The 19548-nt window shown below is 46.8% G+C and overlaps 1 protein-coding gene across 1 annotated transcript in view; it reads left to right on the top strand.

The window, feature by feature from the left end:
- The window catches only part of LOC140726514 (sialic acid-binding Ig-like lectin 13), a 45794-nt gene that overhangs the window by 9395 nt on the left and 16851 nt on the right, over positions 1-19548 (top strand). Inside the window, exons 3-4 of the mRNA XM_073043051.1 lie at positions 4224-4589; positions 7671-7964. Coding sequence (XP_072899152.1) covers positions 4224-4589; positions 7671-7964 — 660 coding nt within the window. The remainder of the gene's footprint in view (positions 1-4223; positions 4590-7670; positions 7965-19548) is intronic.

The raw sequence follows: 19548 nt of genomic DNA, 5'->3' as shown, positions 1-19548 counted from the left end.
TGTGTGAGGGGCAGTACTGAGGGAGAGTCACACTGTGTGAGGGACAGTGCTGAGGGAGAGTCACACTGTGTGAGGGGCAGTGCTGAGGGAGAGTCACGCTGTGTGAGGGGCAGTACTGAGGGAGAGTCACACTGTGAGAGGGGCAGTGCTGAGGGAGAGTCACGCTGTGTGAGGGGCAGTACTGAGGGAGAGTCACACTGTGTGAGGGGCAGTGCTGAGGGAGAGTCACACTGTGAGAGGGGCAGTGCTGAGGGAGAGTCACACTGTGTGAGGGGCAGTACTGAGGGAGAGTCACACTGTGAGAGGGGCAGTGCTGAGGGAGAGTCACACTGTGTGAGGGGCAGAGCTGAGGGAGTGTCACACTGTGTGAGGGACAGTGCTGAGGGAGAGTCACACTGTGTGAGGGGCAGTACTGAGGGAGAGTCACACTGTGTGAGGGACAGTGCTGAGGGAGAGTCACACTGTGTGAGGGGCAGTGCTGTGGGAGAGTCACGCTGTGTGAGGGACAGTGCTGAGGGAGAGTCACACTGTGAGAGGGATAGTGCTGAGGGAGAGTCACACTGTGTGAGGGATAGTGCCAAGGGAGAGTCACACTGTGTGAGGGACAGTGCTGAGGGACATTCACACTGAGTGAGGGGCAGTGCTGAGGGAGAGCCACACTGTGTGAGGGGCAGTACTGAGGGAGGGTCACACTGTGTGAGGGGCAGTGCTGAGGGAGAGTCACACTGTGTGAGAGGCAGTGCTGAGAGAGAGTCACACTGTGTGAGGGCAGTGCTGAGGGAGGGTCACACTGTGTGAGGGGCAGTGCTGAGGGAGAGTCACACTGCGTGAGGGACAGTGCTGAGGGAGAGCCACACTGTGTGAGGGAAAGTGCCGAGGGAGAGTCACACTGTGTGAGGGGCAGTGCTGAGGGAGAGTCACACTGTGTGAGGGGCAGTGCTGAGGGAGAGTCACACTGTGTGAGGGGCAATGCTGAGGGAGAGTCACACTGTGTGAGGGAAAGTGCCGAGGGAGAGTCACACTGTGTGAGGGGCAGTGCTGAGGGACATTCACACTGAGTGAGGGGCAGTGCTGAGGGAGAGCCACACTGTGTGAGGGGCAGTGCTGAGGGAGGGTCACACTGTGTGAGGGGCAGTGCTGAGGGAGAGTCACACTGCGTGAGGGGCAGTGCTGAGGGAGGGTCACACTGTGTGAGGGGCAGAGCTGAGGGAGAGTCACACTGTGTGAGGGGCAGTTCTGAGGGAGGGTCACACTGAGTGAGGGGCAGTGCTGAGGGAGGGTCACACTGTTTGCGGGGCAGTGCTGAGGGAGGGTCACACTGCGTGAGGGGCAGTGCTGAGGGAGAGTCACACTGTGAGAGGGACAGTGCTGAGGGAGAGTCACACTGTGTGAGGGGCAGTGCTGAGGGAGAGTCACACTGTTTGCGGGGCAGTGCTGAGGGAGGGTCACACTGTGTGAGGGGCAGTGCTGAGGGAGAGTCACACTGCGGGACGGGTGGTACTGAGGGAGCGTCACACTGTACGAGCTCTCTCCCCTAAAGTTGGAAAATTGCGGAACAATCTGAAAGAACAGGTTCAGAACCACCAGAAGGCTTTGGGAGAATGGAGTCTTATCTTGGATGTGGACTGGAGCAGTTTCTCTCCCCGGAAGGATTCTGTTTGTGTAGTTTTTGGCCCATGTGTCGAGCGCTGAGTCGTGGCCACAGCTGACAGATTGCGAAAGATCGTATCTTAAACTTTGTCAGCTGCGGGGACAGGTACATTCAGTCTTGTAACAGCGAACAATCCATCCCGTTTGGAGTGTCTATCCCAGGGCGATGAGGAAAGGGGAGTTTAGACTTTGATTTTCTTAGTGACACGCACAGCGCTGAAGTTTTTCTCCCATCACAAGGACATCCCTGCCTGTCCACAGATACCTCCCTCTTTACATCCCCTCTCCGACCTGTTGTTTTTGAAAGACTATGGCTGAGATTGTTGATCGTCTTGTTAGACTACAAAACTGAACAGGAAGAACATATTCCATCTTCGGTCTGGGAGAGCTGTGTTCCTGGCCGTGAGTGAGCTTTTGTGAAGTTGGTTATTCTTTCCGACGCCCACCTCCTGTATCCCTGGTACGACCCTCCTCCCCAGCTGCGCTCTCCTGGTGCGGTCAAATACAACCCCAATGTGGTACAGGACACCTCTGCACGGGTTTGATCACCTTTTCCCATTTCAGCGCCCCTTGCTGATGCAACTGGAACTGGGTGGGGATGCAGATGGGGGCTTTCAGGTGCAATTTCAGGGGCATTATTACAGTCCAGAGATGACATGGCTGGTCTGTAAAGAGTTTGGGCATACTCGCAGGCTGCTAACTTCACTTCGGAGTCACAGGGCAGCGCTGCTGAGCCTTCCCAACCTGTCCCTACCCCTGCTGTTTCCCCCCACCCACCAGTGGTGTTGAATGTTGGGGATGGGCGCAGCATAGATGACGGTGAGGGGTGAGTTCAGGTAACAGGTAGGAAGGCCAAGAGAAAACTATCTCGGACCTCTCCCCCGGAGGAGAGGGGCATGAGGTTCCTCCTGAACCCGACCCGAAGGGCCCTGTGGTGTCTGAGATTCAGCAAAGGCCTGGGGAGGCCGGGGTACGGAAAGTGGTGCCCGAGTCTGAGGGAGCCTCCGATATGGAGGTCAGCGTGCCACAGCACCCCTGTGGTCTGAAGATACGGAGAGATGTGTCTCTGAGTCTGCAATCCAGGGGAAGGATTTACCTCCGGTTAAGGCCGTATGCTCAGAGTATGTCTCCCCAGAGCTGGAGGAAAGCCCTGTCACACAAGGGCCTCTGGCTGGGTGGCTTCTCTTCAGCATGCAAAGTCCAGGCTGGTGCGCGGCGCCATTTTAGAGAGGGCGTGTGAGGTGGCAGAATTGCCTTCGGTTGAGACTGTGTGCCCAGAGCACCCATCCTCTGGGGAGGAGGAAAGCCCTGGAGAACAGGGATCGCCTGTGAGTGGAGAGTCACCGGTGGGGTTAGTCTCTCAAACTGTTGCCTCAATCGAGGCCGTGCCCTGCTGAGGGAGTCCGGTCCTGGTGTATGAGGGGAACCGGAGTAGCCCTGGATCACCATCCCGTGCAGTTATTCAGAAGGAGGGAGTCTCAACAGGTGAGGAGGGAGGGGACTCTGATAATGCTGCTTCTGGGGAGGGTGACAAGTGTGTAGAGGTGAACATTTCCCGGACGGATCGTGACCTCCGATCGAATTCCAGGAGGATCAGTGGGGTGTCTGCTCTGAGATCGGATTATACGGAACTGGGAGGTGGTAGTGAGTGGGAGACCTGCCCTGTCCCGCCTCAGGACCTGTCTCTGGGAGGGATTCTGGATCCTGGGGTTGCGGGGCCTTCCTCTGTCATTGACCCAGTCTGATGGGAGCTGTGAGAACATGGCATGGTGTGGACTGTGGGGATGTTGGACGATGGACATTGCCTTCTTGGGGTAGTGCCTGTTGTGGAGACTTCCGATGGTCGGGAGGGAGGTACCTGTGACGTATTGTGCTAAATCCAGCTTCTTATGTTCTAGAAGATTCAAATCACCGTAGTGTGATATACAGTGATGATGCACATTAACTGGGCTGTAGTATGAGCAGGACAGTGTGTGGGATTGCTGTATTGTTGAATGGGACAGGCTGTGAGAAAACTGCACCGTTAGTGTGGGAACTGTCTGAACGGAACTCTGTTCCAGTCTGTCTGTGTACTCGATCATAAGCACGTCACATCCTTGTACCTGTGGGGGTCCGACAGGGATCACTTAGATAATAATGATCCACAATCATTTCTAGATCCACAAGATCAGATAGATCCAATGTAGTAGATGGACGGAAGGAGCAGAGACAGTGACAGGTTGAAGAGCAAACAGGAAGTGATTCTCAGCAGAGGAGAGGAAACCAGTTTTGGCCTCTCCATTTCTTCCTGCATGTTAGACGACACCCCGTCGTTGATTCTTCCTGACAGTGCTAGACCAACTTCATCGGTCCTGAGGCCAATGAGACAACAGAGAATGAACCTGTTATGAGCCCCCCCCCCCCAAACGACTAACAGGTCCCTTCCATCTGTGATGAGACCTGGTGGGTTTCCTTGTGTCTCCCACACTCGGAACACACTATGTCCACAGTGCAGGAGAGATACAGGAGGTGGATATCAAGTCCGATGTGTTCTCAAGTCGTCCATTACCAAACATTCTTCATTCTCTCCTCAGCTGCAGTGTCGAATGAGTGGACAGCTGAAACACCATCAGATGTGACAGCACAGAGAGGCTTGTGTGCCCGGATTCCATGCCACTACCGTTATCCATCAAATGTAGATGAGAAGTTAAGGACTGGTATCTGGTATAACAGTGAAAAAATGGAAGATCATCGTATAGCCTTTCACTCCAAAGATCACAGTCAGGAGATGCAGAAGTTTCGTTCTCGGACCCGTCTGTCTGGAGACTTGAAAGACGGTGACTGTTCCCTGGTTATCGACAGCATCACACAGGAAGATAAAGGGCCATACTATTTCAGGATTGAATTTGACAACGGGAATCGTTACAACTATCACCCTGTCACGCGGCTCCGTGTTTCTGGTAAGTGTTCTGTGTGGTCACTCAACAGCAGACATTCAGCAGTCAGTGGGGAATAATATAAACCTGTACTGGGTCCATATTTACATAGTCACTACTCCTGATTTTCAGGAAACTTCCAATTCATTCACGATGCAGCCTTTGTATTTTCAGCTTGTCGACTGTTACTATGTTATGAAAACCAATCTATGTTACTAATCATATTGAAGTACAACTGACATGAACACGAGAGGTTCTCAGAGTTACATTCGGTGTCTTGCTGAATTAGGTCTCTCTGCATGTGGCAGTGTTCATCTTCCCACTGACCCTCCACTCCTTCTCCAAATTCATCCCAACCATCCACACATCCTTCCTTTCCATCGTCCTTTGTGTTTTTATCCACCATCCAGACCACACCCTGATCTCACTACTAACATCAGGCAGGAGGTACAGAAGCCTTGCGTCCCACACCACCCAGTTCAGGAACAGTTATTCCCCTTCAAACACTGGTCTCCTGGAATGGTGTGGATAACCTCAAACACCCCTACTCTGAGCTGATTCTGTGCCCTACAGGCTCACTTTCATGGACTCTTCACAACTCACATTGACAGCACTGTTAATTTTGAATTTGCAATTTGACTTTTTGTTGTCAGTCTTTGTCTGTTTGTGTAGATTTTTGTAAATTCTGTTTGATTTCTTTTTTCCTGAAAATGCCTGCAAGAAAATGAATCTCAAGGTAGTACAGTATATGGTAACAACTTGTACATGTACTTTGCTAATAAATTTACTTCGAACATTTTGAACATCTCCCCCATGACCAAGTCCACTTGGCCCATGTCTCACTGTTTGGGGAAGGACGTACCCCACTGGATGTATCAGTGCGTCAGGGTCCGGTCCGGAATCCGCGTTCCGGGTTTTGATCCGGTCCGAGGGCTCCGGACTCCGGGTCCTGCAGTTGTCCCTCCCGTCACCCGTGATCGAGTTAGGACCCTCCTGGTTCAAGGAGACACACCTGTAACTCATTGAGCTGCAGGTGTTTATAAGGGGCCTTGGGACTGGGACCAGGCGGGTGGTCGTTTTGTTCTGTTTCTCCACCGGCTCAGAACTCTTCTCTGCATTCTGTTACCCTGCCCTGGCTCAGATCTACTCCTCATCATGCTTCTCTGCCCCGTACCAGTATTGCCAGGTTGGTCCGCTCCCCCACCTTTCTTCCCATGCGCTGGTCCCGCTTCTCCGCTCGTTTGTTTTGTTCGTGCGGTCGAGCTGTCTGCCGGCCGTTCCCGATTTTCCCGTTCTCATGACTGTTGTGTTGGTCACCCTGGACCTATGCCCGTTCCTACCCCTTGCCTCCGTCGGGCAGGTCCAGCCGACCCGCCGCGGCCCGGCAGTGGTTCTGCCCGTTCCTATCCCTTGTCTCCGTTGGGCAGGCCTGGCCGGTCAGCCGCTGCCCGGCAGGGGTTCTGCCCCGTCCTCCTCTTACGCCCGAACTCTAGGATTGTGCCCCGCACCTGTCTAGGGGTCCGCGTTGTGCCCAGGCCTCCGGTGTTTCCGCCTGGGAGGTGGCCCTACCCGGGACATATGCGGCCCACCCAGGGAGGGCTCTCTGCCAGCCTATCTAGCCACCTAGACCTGCCTGCCTGAACCCGAACCCCGGGGGACCTGCCTGTCTGCCTGAACCCGAACCCCGGGACCCCGCTCCGCTCTGCCTGCCTGAACTTCATCTACCTGAACCCCAGCTCTACCCTTAAGTGCCATGGCATCCCCATCCTGCCCTCCCCCTAGTACTTCAGTGTCTGCGCCCTGCGTTTGGGTCCATCCGGGCGTGTTCCTGACAGAACGACCACCCCACGCAAGGACCCAGCGGCACAGGCACTGGAGGCTAGTTCCCGTTACCCTGGTGTCATCTCTGCTCCGGATATTCCCCCCACCCCCGCCCCCCCGTACTGTCCCTGGCCCTCCAGCCCCACTTTGGTCGCCAGGAGGCTCCCTTAGAGGAGAGGAGAGGAGAGGAGGAGGGGGGGGGGGGGGCGGGTACTGTCAGGGTCCAGTCTGGAATCCGCGTTCCGGGTCTTGATCCGGTCCGAGGGCTCCGGACTCCGGGTTCTGCAGTTGTCCCTCCCGTCACCCGTGATCTAGTTCGGACCCTCCTGGTTCAAGGAGGCACACCTGTAACTCATTGAGCTGCAGGTGTTTATAAGGGGCCTTGGGACTGGGACCAGGCGGGTGGTCGTTTTGTTCTGTTTCCTGTTTCTTCGCCGGCTCCGAACTCTTCTCTGGATTCTGTTACCCTGCCCGGGCTCAGATCTACTCTTCATCATGCTTCTCTGCCCCGTACCAGTACTGCCAGGTTGGTCCGCTCCCCCACCTTTCTTCCCATGCGCTGGTCCCGCTTCTCCGCTCGTTTGTTTTGTTCGCGCGGTCGCGCTGTCTGCCGGCCGTTCCCGATTTTCCTGTTATCATGACTGTTGTGTTGGTCACCCTGGACCTATACCCGTTCCTACCCCTTGCCTCCGTCGGGCAGATCTGGCCGACCCGCCGCGGCCCAGGGGGGTTTCTGCCCCATCCTCCTCTTCCGCCCGAAACTTGGGATTGTACCCTGCACCTGCCTAGGGGTTCGCGTCGTGCCCAGGCCTCCGATGTTTCCACCTGGGAGGCGGCCCTTCCCGGGATATATGCAGTCCACCCAGGGAGGGCTCTCCGCCAGCCTATCTAGCCACCTAGACCTGCCTGCCTGAACCCCGGGGGACCTGCCTGGCTGAACCTCTATCTACCTGAACCCCAGGTCTACCCTTAAGTGCCATGGCATCCCCATCCTGCCCTCCCCCTGGTACTTCAGTGTCTGTGTCCTGCGTTTGGGTCCATCCGGCCGAGTTCCTGACACGGTGACTGATATTGTGGCTCTCAGTGGAGGGCTCTGTTTCCCATTTCCCCTCTCAACAGCTTTCAGAACAGTAATGAACCCCACACTGTTCAACTTTCCCTCACACTCTACCCTCATTGTTCAGGGATCATCCTGTAAACACCTTTCCTGTTGTGGGGCTGGGATTTCTATCTGAACTGATGCATCTGGTGATATTGAACTAAAAGGATTCATTTTTCTGTTAGATTTCACAGATAAACCCACGATATTCGCTGGTGAATTTGTTGAAGGAAAGTCTGTGGACATAACCTGCATCTTCAACACCACGTGTGATGGAACTTCACCCAACTTAACCTGGGTCACCCCCACGGATGTACCACCATCAGTCTCAAGCAGTGTAACTCAGTGGCACAACAATCTGACATATACTTCTGTCCTGACCATGACCCCAGCGCTCAAACACCACGGGCAAAATCTCACCTGCAGAGTCAGATACCCATCTGTTTCATCGGAGCAGACCCTCACGCTAACTGTGCAGTGTAAGTATGGAGATCAGTTATCATACAGGTACAGCAATACTCTGCAGAGTACACAGAAATAGTCTGCAAATTTCAGTATGAGGATAATTAAATTATATATTTATTGACAAATGTTGCCCTGAATATCCATAAAAAGACCATAAGACATAGGAGCAGAATTAGACCATTTGGTCCATTGAATCTGCTCCACTATTCAGTTATGGCTGATCCATTTTTCCCCTCTTCAGCCCCACTCCCCAGTCTCTTCCCCATAACCTTTGATGAACCTATCAATCTCTGCTTTAAATAAACCCAATGACCTGGCTTCCACAGTGGCCTGTGGTAACAAATTCCTGAAACTCACCAACATCTGGCTAAAGTAATGTCTTTGCCTCTTTGCTTTAAATGGACCCCCCTCTATCCTGAGGCTGTGTCCTCTTGCCCTGAACTCCCCCACCATGGGAAACATCCTTTCTACATCTACTGTCTAGGGCTTTCAACATTCAAAAGATTTCAATGAGATCCCCCCCTCATTCTTCTAAATTCCAGCAAGCACAGGTCCAGAGCCATCAAACATTCCTCATATGATTACCCTTTCATTCCCAGAATCATCCATCTGAACCCTCTCCAATGCCAGCACATCTTTTAGATAATGAGCCCAAAACTGTTCACAATGCTCAAGGTGAAGCCTCACCAGTGCCTTTTAAAGCCTCAGCATCACAACCCTGCTCTTGTATTCTGGACCTCTTGAAATGAATGCTAACAATGCATTTACCTTCCTCACCACCCACTCAACCTACAAGTTAACCTTTAGGGTGTTCTGCACAAGGACATCTCAGATATTTTGAATTTCTCCGCATTTAGAAAATAGTCTGCAAATTTATTTTTTCTACCGAAGTGCATGTCCATGCACTTTGCAACATTGTGTAACACTTGCCCAACAGGTTGGTGTATGTCTAGGGGTAAAAAGCCCAGCCACTCTCCAACCCCGCCTCCCGTATACGTAGGTGCTGTGGGAATCAAGTTAATGCAGCGTCGCACACACAATATCAAACACACCAGATACCGTTGTTGAATATACTTTAAAGATTTTACTAAAACTAAATGAGTGCTAACAATACAATGTATATCAAGGAAAAGAAAATAAAGTAAAAGGCGCCAACTTATCAAAGTTCAGTCAGTTTAGTGCACATCGTTGGAGCTCAACCATCGAACCACTCGACCTCTCGTCACTTTCCTCCGACCTGCACATCCTCGCACCTGGGACCACCCTGGTGGTCGACCGAACAGTGCAGCGCACGTCCACCTTCCTCGACGTCCTCTTCCCGACTCTCCGAAAATACCGCGAAAACCCCCAAGCTCCCACACCCACAAGACAAAATAACATTTCCCCATTGGTTAACAAATGAATACAATCCCCGTTATCAGCAATTCTAAAGTTTAACAACTGTGAGAGAAAGCACCTATCATAACAAAGAAGCATTCTTTCTTTTAACAAAGAAGCCATTTTGATTATCATACGCAGTACATTGTACATCTGTATTTCATGTGCCACTTTCTTGCCCATCCTTCTGATCTGCAATCCTTCTGTAGCCTTCCTGTTTCCTCAACACTACCTGCCCTTCCAACAATATTCATATCCCCTGCAAACTTGGCAACAAACCCATCATCTAAATCACCTATACAGCATAAAGATAAGTGGTCCCAACACCAACCCCTGTGGAACACCACGAGTCACTGCCAGTCAACCAGATCCTTTTATTCCCACTCGCTGCCTCCTACTACTCAGCCAATGCTCTAACCGTGGGCTCTGAACTTAATAAGCAGCCTCATGTATGGCACCTTGTCAAATTCCTTCTGAAAATCCAAATGTACAACATCCACTGCTTCCCCTTTATCTATCCGACTTGTCATCTCCTCAAAGAATTCCAACAGGTTTGTCAGGCAAGATTTTCCCTTAAAGAAACCATGCTGACTTTATCCTACTGTGTCCTATGTCACCAAGTACTCCATAACCTTGTCCTTTAACAATTGACTCCAACATCTTCCCAACCACTGAGTTCAGGCTAACTGCTCTATAATTTCCTTTCTGCTGCCTCCCTCATTTGCAATTTTCCAGTCCTCTGGAACCATCCCTTGATTCTGGCCTGGTCCCAAAGGACTGGAAGATTGCAAATATCACTCTACTCTTTAAGGGAGGAAGGGAAAAGAAAGGATATTATAGGACAGTTAGCCTAACAGTGTTTGTGAAAGTATTGGAGTCCATTATTAGGAATGAGGCTTCGAGGTACATGGAGCCTAATGATATAGTAAGTCAAAATCAGCATGGTTTCTGTAAAGAGGAATCTTGCCTGATGGACCTGTTGGAATTCTTTGAGGAGATTACATGTAGGATAGATAGATATAGGATAGATCTTGCCTGACAAATCTGAGTTCTTTGAGGAAGAGACAAACAGAGTATTCCAATGAGAAGCGGTGGATGTAATTTACTTGGATTTTCAGAAGGTGCTTGATAAGGTGCCACACATGAGGCTGCTTAACAAGATAAATGGCATTGCAGGAAAGATACTGGCACAGAGCAGAATGGTTGTCAGGCAGGGGGCAGTGAGTGGGAATAAAAGGGGCCTTTTCTGCTTGGCTGCCGGTGACTAGTGGTGTTCCAGGGACAGTATTGTGACCGCTGCTTTGCATGTTGTTTGTCTATGATTCAGATCATGGAATTGATGGATTTGTGGATGATACAAAGATAGGTGGAGATAGGTAGTGGTGAGGAAGCAATGAAAGTGCAGCAGGACTTTTGGAAGAATGGGCAAAAATGAGGCAGATTGAATACAGTTAGGCCAAAAGTTGAAATGACCAGATAGGGTGGATAGGAGAGGATGATTCCTATGGTGAGGGTATCCAGAACTAGAGAACACAGCCTCAAAATTGAGGAAGGACCCTTTAGAAGAGAGGTAGCAGGAATGTTTTTTTAGCCATAGAGTAGTAAATCTGGGAATGCTCTGCCACAGGCTGCGGTGGAGGCTAGGTCTGTGCATATATTTAAGGTGGAAGTTGATCATTTCCTGATCGGTCAGGCATCAAAGGATATAGTGAGAAGGCAGGTGTATGGAGGTGAGTGGGACCTGGGATCAACCATGATGGGATGGTGGAGCAGACTTGATGGGCTGAATGCCTTAATTCTCCTCCTTTGTCTTATGGTCTTATGCCAAAGTCCAGTGATTCCTGAAAGATCATAACTAATGCCTCCACAATCTCTACTGCTACCTCTTTCAGAACCCTAGGGTGCAGTTCATCTGGTCCGGGTGAATTGTGTAACTTCAGCTTTTTGAGCACCTTCTCCCTTGTAATAGTAACTGCATTCACTTCCCTTCCCTCACACTCGTCAACACCTGCCACACTGCTTGTGTCTTCCACAGTGACAACTGATGCAAAATACTCATTTAGTTCATCTGCCATCTCCTTGTCCCGTTATTATTTCTCCAGCCTCATTTTCTAATGGTCTTATATCGACACTCATCTCCATTTTTCTTTTTTATATGTTAAAAATGCTTTTTCTATCCCCTTGATATTGTTTGCTAGCTTGCTCTCATATTTCATATTTTTTCTCATAATGATTATTTTAGTTGCTTTCTGTAACTTTTTTTTACAAGCTTCACAAATTTATATCTTCCTGCTAATTTTTGCTTTGTTGTATGCCCTCTCTTTAGTTTTTTAAATTAGCTTTAACTTCCCTTGTCAGCCATGATTGTACCATTTTGCCGTTTGAGTATTTCTTTGTTTTTGGAACACACCTATCCTGCACCTTCCTCATTTTCCCAGAAACTCAAGCCATTGCTGCTCTGCTGTCATGTGTGCCAGTATCTCCTTCCAATTTACTTTGGCCAACTCCTCTCTCATACTACTGTAATTTCCTTTACTGAAGTACTGTTCTGTCAGACTTTATTTTCTCCCTATCAAATTTCAAGTTGAGCTCAATCAAATTATCACCATTCCATCCTAAGGGTTCCCTTACCTTCAGCTTCCAAATCACCTAATTTACATAACACCCAATCCAGTATAGCTAATCTCCTTGTAGGCTCAATGACAAACTGCTTTAAAAAGCCATCTTGTAAGCATTCACATTCACTATCTAGGGATCTATTACGAGCCTCATTTTTCCAATCTACCTGCTTGTAAAATCTCCCATGTCTATCCTAACGTTTCCCTTGTGACACACCGTTTCTATTTCCCATTGTAATCTGTAGTCCACATCCCAGCTACTGTTTGGAGGCCTGAATGCAACTGTCGTCAGGGTCCTTTTACCCTTGCAGTTTCTCTACTCAACCCACAAGGATTCTCCATCTTCTGATCCTATGTCACATCTTTCTAATAATTTGATGACATACTTAACCAGAAGAGTCACACCATCCCCTCCACCTACCTTCCTATCCCACCAATACAATATGTAACCTTGGACATCCAGCTCCTAACTACAACCATCCTTCAGCCACCATTCACTGATGGCCACACCATCATGCCTGACAATCTATAAAAGTGCAAAAAGATCATCCAACTTATTTTTTATACTCCATGCATTAAGATATCACACTTTGAGTACTGTATTTGTTACTTGTTTTTGATTCAGCATCCCTAATTCACTGATACTCACCCTGATGGCTGCAGTTTTGTCCTCTCATCTGCCTGTCCTTCTTGACAGTCTGACTGCATGATATCTTTGCTTTTTTGCCATCCCTCCTATCCTGGCTCCCTTCCCTCTCGTTCCCATCCCCCTGCCAAATCAGTTTAAACCCTCTCCAGCAGTTATAACAAATCTGCCTGCAAAAATGTTATTCCCCCTCGGGTTCCTTTCCTACAGGTCGTATCTCCCCCAGACCAATGATCCAAGAACCTGAAGCCCTGACCCCTGCATCAATTTCTCAACCATATTTTTTTAAACATCTCTTTATTGTTTTTACAGAATAAAAGGAAAAAACTATATATCATTCATAAGTCGAAACTATAACAAAGTTGAAGAAAAAATAAAAAAATAGGAAAACAAAAGAAAAAATATATATATTAAAAAGACGCAACCGTCCCACCATGGGAAAAAAAGCAGTCAATTCAGTTCATTACTTTCATCATCTTGAACATTATTCTCCACGAACTTGTAGAAAATGTTCCATATTTCTCGAAATTTGTCAAGTTTGTTTTTTGTAATGTAGCTTATCGTTCCCAGAGCAAGATAAGAAGTCATTCCTTTCGACCATTGTGAGAGTCCACTGGTTGATGGTTTCTTCCATGAATAGGCTATACAGTGCTTAGCTTCCAAAACACAAATGTTAAGCAGAGACCTTACATTTTTGGAGGTTACAAAGTCATTTGGATAAATATTCAGAATACATAATTTAGGATTGAGGGGCACCTTTTTCCCAATAATCTGTCTAATCAAATCCAGCACCTTCTTCCAGAAACAAATTATCCAGGAGCACTCCCACATTCAATGAAACAGAGATCCCTTTTGATGGTTAAATTTAATGCAAATTTCTGGACTGTTGGGGTTAAAATGATGCAATCTGACTGGAGTAATGTACTGTCTGGTTATCCATTTATATCGTAATAATTTAGAGTGAGTGTTCACTGATTGGGTTTGAGCTAAGGAACAAGCTTCTGACCATTCTTTTTGAGATAGATTCTCATTCAAATAAATTCTCCATGCTTGAAGTATGTTGTTTGATGACTCTTTGCATTTGCTTGCAAATAAATTGTATAGTACAGAAACATGTCCCCTAGCTTCAGATAAGTTCAGAGTGATTTCTTCTAGGGTAGATAGTTTCAAACTGTTGCGTAGCCTGGACATAATAAAACTTCGCACCTGAAGGTATTTAAAGTGTTTTGTTGGAATTCCATATGTGTCCTTGAGTTCTTCAAATGACATAAATGTATCACCCTTATAAAGATCAGACACCTTTTACTATGCCTCGGGTTGCCCAAGTTTTAAAACCAGGGTCTGCACTGCCGGGCCTAAAGCCATCATTAGCAAAGATGGGGGTAAACTGGGATAACTATGATGTCGCTCCCAAATATGCAACAGCATTATGCCAAATCATCATTGTATTTTTTTTAAAAAGAATTTTTAGTTTGTTTAATCAGTTTTTTCTTATCTGCTGAATACAAATAGATCTAGGGGGATATTGATCGACCGGGATTCCATTGAGACCCAAGTAGGGGAGTGATCCTTAACAAAGTAGAACATTCCTGCTCTAATTTGGGCCACCCAAAAATACCATATAAGATTTGGTAGCTGTAAGCCGCCTCTATCATATGGCAAATATAATAGAGAAACCCTGAGTCTTGGACGTCTATTATTCCAGATAAAGTTGGAAAGAACTTTCTTTAATAAATAAAAGAAAGATGATGGAGGAGAAGGTGGGATAGATTGAAAAAGGTACAGGAACTTCAGTAAAATTGACATTTTTAGAATGTTTATGCGTCCAATCAGAGATATAGGCAATATCGACCATCTGTTTATGTTGAATAACTGAGTCTGTGAGAGGATTATAATTAGTTGAGATAATTTCATCAATAGTAGGAGTGATTTTAACACCCAAATAAGTAAAACCCTGTACTGACACCATGAATGGAGTTTGAAATGAGGGATTGAGTCTCTCATCTTTATCCATGAATAATATTACAGATTTATTGTTGTTTATTTTATAGCCTGCAAAAGTACCAAAAGTACTTATCAGGTCAGTTAAGGCAAGTAATGTTTGTTTCAAGTTAGAACAAAACAAAATTATGTCATCTGCGTACAGGGCTATGCGATGTTCTATATCTCCTATAGTTATTCCTGCTATGGTAGCCTCTTTTCAAATTGCCATATGAGATAGGGGACAGCCCGGTCTTTTTCCCCTTTGGAGTTTGAAAGGTGCTGAAAAAAGCCCATTAATTAAAATTTCAGCCTGTGGGTTAGAATAAAGAGGCTGCATCCATTGTAAAAAATTTCCCCCCTATACTGAATTTTTCTAAAACTTTAAACAAATATTGCTATTTCATTCTGTCAAAAGCTTTCTCGGCATCCAGTGACAGAATAGCACTATCAGAGCTTCCAAACTTTTCATAGAGTATATTAAACACTCTTCAGATGTTGTGGAAGCCCTGTCTTCCCTTAACAAAACCATCTTGGTCAGGGTGGACCATCTTTGGCAAGAGTGGCTCCAGCCTCCTGGCTAATACCTTTCAAAGAAATTTGAAATCATTCAGAAGTGACATTGGTCTATAAGATCCACATAGGGACGGTGATTTTCCAGGTTTTAGTAGTAGTGTAATTACTGCCATATTAAAGGGGGGGGGGCAAGGGATCCAGTATCGAATGACTCCTGATATATATCAAGCAGAGGTGGTATTAATTTAGTTTTAAAGATTTTATATATTTCAATCGGAATGCCATCAGGCCCAGGATTTTTCCCTCCCTTCGTATTTTTTTAGACAATTCTTTATCCTCTAAGCTATACTCCAGCAAGGTCAAGGACATTTCATCCAGGGGTGTAAATTCTAGCAAATCCAGAAATTCCTTTTGTATTTGTGGAGTTGAATCGGAATATTCTGATGTATACAAATTTTGGTAAAATCTCAAAAAGATATTATTTATTTCTTTTGGGTCAGCAGTTGTCACCCCATCACCTGATTGCAGGGAGTTTATTGTCCTTTCTGTTTGTATCTGTTTGATATGCCAGGCCAAGCGTTTATTAGCCTTTTCACCCTGCTCATAATAGGATTGCTTCAATCTCATCAAACTTTTTGTTACCTTATCAATGGACAATACATTATATCTAGCTCTCAGTTTGTTAAGTTCTGCAAATAGCTGCTGAGAGGGATTTTGAAAAATTTCAGATTCAGTCTCTTTTATTCTTTTTCCGAGCTGTTCTATTTCAAATCTAAAAAATTTCTGCTTAAAGCTGGTGAAGCTAATCATCTGACCTCTTAGAAAAGCTTTAAAGGCTTCCCATCTTATAGCCGCAGATGTCTGGTCCATATTCATTCTAAAATAGTAGTCTATCTGTTCTCCAATAAACTTTATAAATTCTGGATCCCTAAACCAAATATTTTGAAGCCGCCACCTTGGGGAGTAATGTAAAGCATTAGGCTGGTTCCAAGTAAATGAAACTGGAGCATGATCCGCAATTAATATGCTGTCATACCAGCAGCTTGAAATTGTAGATATTAAGGTAGCTGAAACTAAGTAATAATTAATTCTGGGAAAGGTCTGGCAAGTGCTAGAATAGCAAGAAAACGCTAATTTATCCGGGTATTTCCTTCTCCACACATCAACTAAATTAAAGTCTTTAACACGTTGCAATAACTCTTTTCTTGTTTGATTGTGAGAGGTATCTTTCCCCTTAGAACTGTCTAGTTCAGGTTGAAGTGCACATTTAAAATCACCACCTATAATAAGGTAGCCCGGCAGAGCAGCTTATGATAAAAACAGGTGTCTGAAAAAAGCTGGATTGTCATCATTTGTCCCATACACATTGACCAAATTGAACCTGGTTGAGAAAATTTCACATTGAATAATAAGGTATCTGCCAGATTGATCTTCAGTAACATTAACAAGGTGAAAAGGCACCAATTTATGTATAAGGGTAATTACCCCTCTTGAGTGTGAGTTAAAAGACGCTGAAAAAACCTGTCCCGGCCATCTCTTCCTTACCCTAACTTAGGGGTTAATCTCAGGGGCTAACTTCAGGGGTTAAATGGGTCTCCTGCAGAAAAACTATTTTGGCTTTGAACTGTCTTATCCTACTCAATACTTTAACTTGACAAGTTTTTTTAATCCTCTTGCGTTCCAAGAGGTAAAATGAAGTCCGCAGGACAGAGACTAGTAGTTATAATTTCAATCATGTTGAGCTGAATTGATTTAGAATGACTGCTAACTGGGATAACAACGTGACAAAAAAAAAATAGATAAAAAACCGTGAAAAGTAAATAGAAAAATGTGAACATAACTGAGTGTATTTCCCAAACTGAAATACACCCACCCACCCCATAATGAAAGCTTCCTGACGGCCCCGAGGGAGGGACTAATTATGGAGCTTAACTGGTCCTCCCATGTTATCATGTTGAGGAACGGCATAGCCAGCAACCAGGTCTGAGCCCCCACGTTATCAGTAGTAGAAAATCTTACCAATATCTTACCAAAATCTTAACTATATTATACCAAGAGACTTTATCAGATTTAACCTAATCGTAGTTACATTGCCACTGTAGAAGGTGAGAACCGATGGAAATTGATTAGCCTAAATAATGCATTGATGAAAGCTAACGAATGTTAGCGGTGTGTTTATTTATCTCCCTTAGGCACTATGAACATGCCTATTTAAGCAAAAAGTTAAAGAGAAACCTGCTGTATTGTCTATTTGTCCGCAGCCTCCAAGTTCTTCAACTCCTGCACACATTTCTCCGCTGCCAGTGCATTGTCAAAGGTGTAGCGCTTTCTTTTATGAGTTACCAGCAGTGTAGCAGGATAAATCAGACCATATCGTGATCAAGAACGAGGCCAGCTCTTTCTTCACCGAATCGAATACACGCCTTCGCTTAAGTAATTCGGCAGAGACGTCGGGGAAAAACCTGATTCTTTGATTATCGAAAAGTACAGATTCTTTCAGTCTGGCCGCCTTCATAGCCCGAATTTTATCGGCGTAGTTTAAAAACTTCATTATCACTACCCTGGGTCGCTTGGCCGACTTTGTTTCAGTTTCGTTTGCCCTGCCTATTCTGTGTGCTCTCTCAATTAGCAAGGGTCCAGGGAAGTTTTCAGCACCCAGAACCTCGGAAATCCATTTTTCCAAAAAACAGACCATATCCGACCCTTCCGCCCTCTCTGGGAGTCCCACGAAGTGAAGGTTCAAGTGGCGGCTACGGACCGTCCAGTTTAAGCACTAACGCCTCCAAAGCTGCTTTCAAGGTAGTATTCTGGGTACGTAAAGAGGCGATATCGTCCTGACTGGTGTTAATTCTCCCTTCGGACTCTGAAATGCGCGCTGTAACAGCTTTCAAATCCGCTTGCATTCCTTGTATTGCGCTCAGTAGCCCTTTGAATCTCAACACAAAGTCATCCTTCATTACTTGAATGGCGTTTAGGAATTGGCTTTGACCTGTTAAAGCCTCCTCCTCGCCGGTATTGTCGGTGGTCTGCACCGCGTAGCTACAAGCGGAGCCCAATTTCGGAGACTTTTGCGTCTGTTTTGTTGCCTTCGGTGGCATTTTGGCTTTCCTTCAATTTCCAATCAGATCAAACTGGAACTGTTCAGGTATTTCAAAGTTGTTTAGTTGCGTCATTTCAAAACTTTTCGTAGGGACTCCGACACACGTCCGCTCATCACCCTCTGGCTAAAGAATTGTCTACATGGACATCCCTCTATTCTGAAGCTATTCCCTTTGGTCCTCGACCTGCACACTACAGGAAACATTATCTCCACGTCCTCCCAGTATATGCTTTCAATATTCACTAAGTTTCAATGAGATTCCCCCTCATTCTTGAAAACTCCAGTGAGGAAGGTTCCGGTGACGTCATCGTCGAGAATGGCAGCTTAAGTCACTAGCTCCTCCGGAAAACGCGTATTAAGCTCCGTTAACCCGTCAAATATAGTATTTTTCGAAAAATATTTGAACTGGAAAGAGGGGCAAGAATGGGGAAAAGGAACGGCAATTTAAAAAGCGACACTGCGGAGCCTGCGGCCGAGAGGAGTGCAGCGAGCAGCTCTCCTACCCGACTGCGTGCTAGCGAGGCGGCCGCTGGGCCTCGTTCAGACGAAGCGGCGAATATCTTCGAAATCCTGAAAGAAATAATGGAGGTCCAGAAAGATATAAAGCAGCAGCTCCGGGATATTAAGGCAGAGCTCGCCAGCGTTAATCAAAAAATAGCGCTGGCAGAGACTCGCATTGAGAAGGTGGAAAATCGCGTTCAAAACGTGGAACGGATACTGAGCAAGACAATAAAAATAATACATCACCAAGAAGGTAAACTGCTTGACCTGGAGGGAAGATCACGGCGGAAAAATATCCGAATCTGCAACGTTCCCGAAGGAGCGGAGAGCCCGTCTATGACGGAGTTTGTCGGAAACTTACTGCGGGACGCGCTGGATCTTCCCTCGGTTATGGAGCTGGAAGTCGAGAGAGCCCACCGCGCGTTCGTTCCGAAACCTACCCGGGACAGAAAGCCACGCTCAATAATAATTAAATTCCTCCGGTACTACACCAAGGCGCAGATTCTACAAAGGGCCTGGGGTAAGAAGAGAGTGTTTTTCGACGATAAATTAATATATTTCGACCAAGATTACCCCCCCCCCCCCGTGGTCCTGCAGAAACGCAAAGAATACTCTGAAGTAAAGCGAGTACTAAAGCAAAACAAGATTAGATTTCAAACTCCGTACCCTGCTAAACTTCTTGTGTTTTATGACAACGGGACGCGGTTGTCCAGACGGTGGAAGAGGCGACTACAGACACGAAGGCCAGAGGGTTGCCCGTTAGCGTCACCAAAACGAGGGAAAGCCTGGCTGAGGAGTTATCCCACTCCGCTTGGGAAATAGTGCGAGAATCGAGAAGGCAGGAGACGGGAGGAGGCCGA

The sequence above is a fragment of the Hemitrygon akajei genome, chromosome 1 (genome assembly GCF_048418815.1).
Source record: "Hemitrygon akajei chromosome 1, sHemAka1.3, whole genome shotgun sequence".
Lineage (NCBI taxonomy): Eukaryota > Metazoa > Chordata > Chondrichthyes > Myliobatiformes > Dasyatidae > Hemitrygon > Hemitrygon akajei.
The sequence above is the reverse complement of the archived record's forward strand: the minus strand, read 5'-3'. Positions and strand labels throughout refer to the sequence as shown.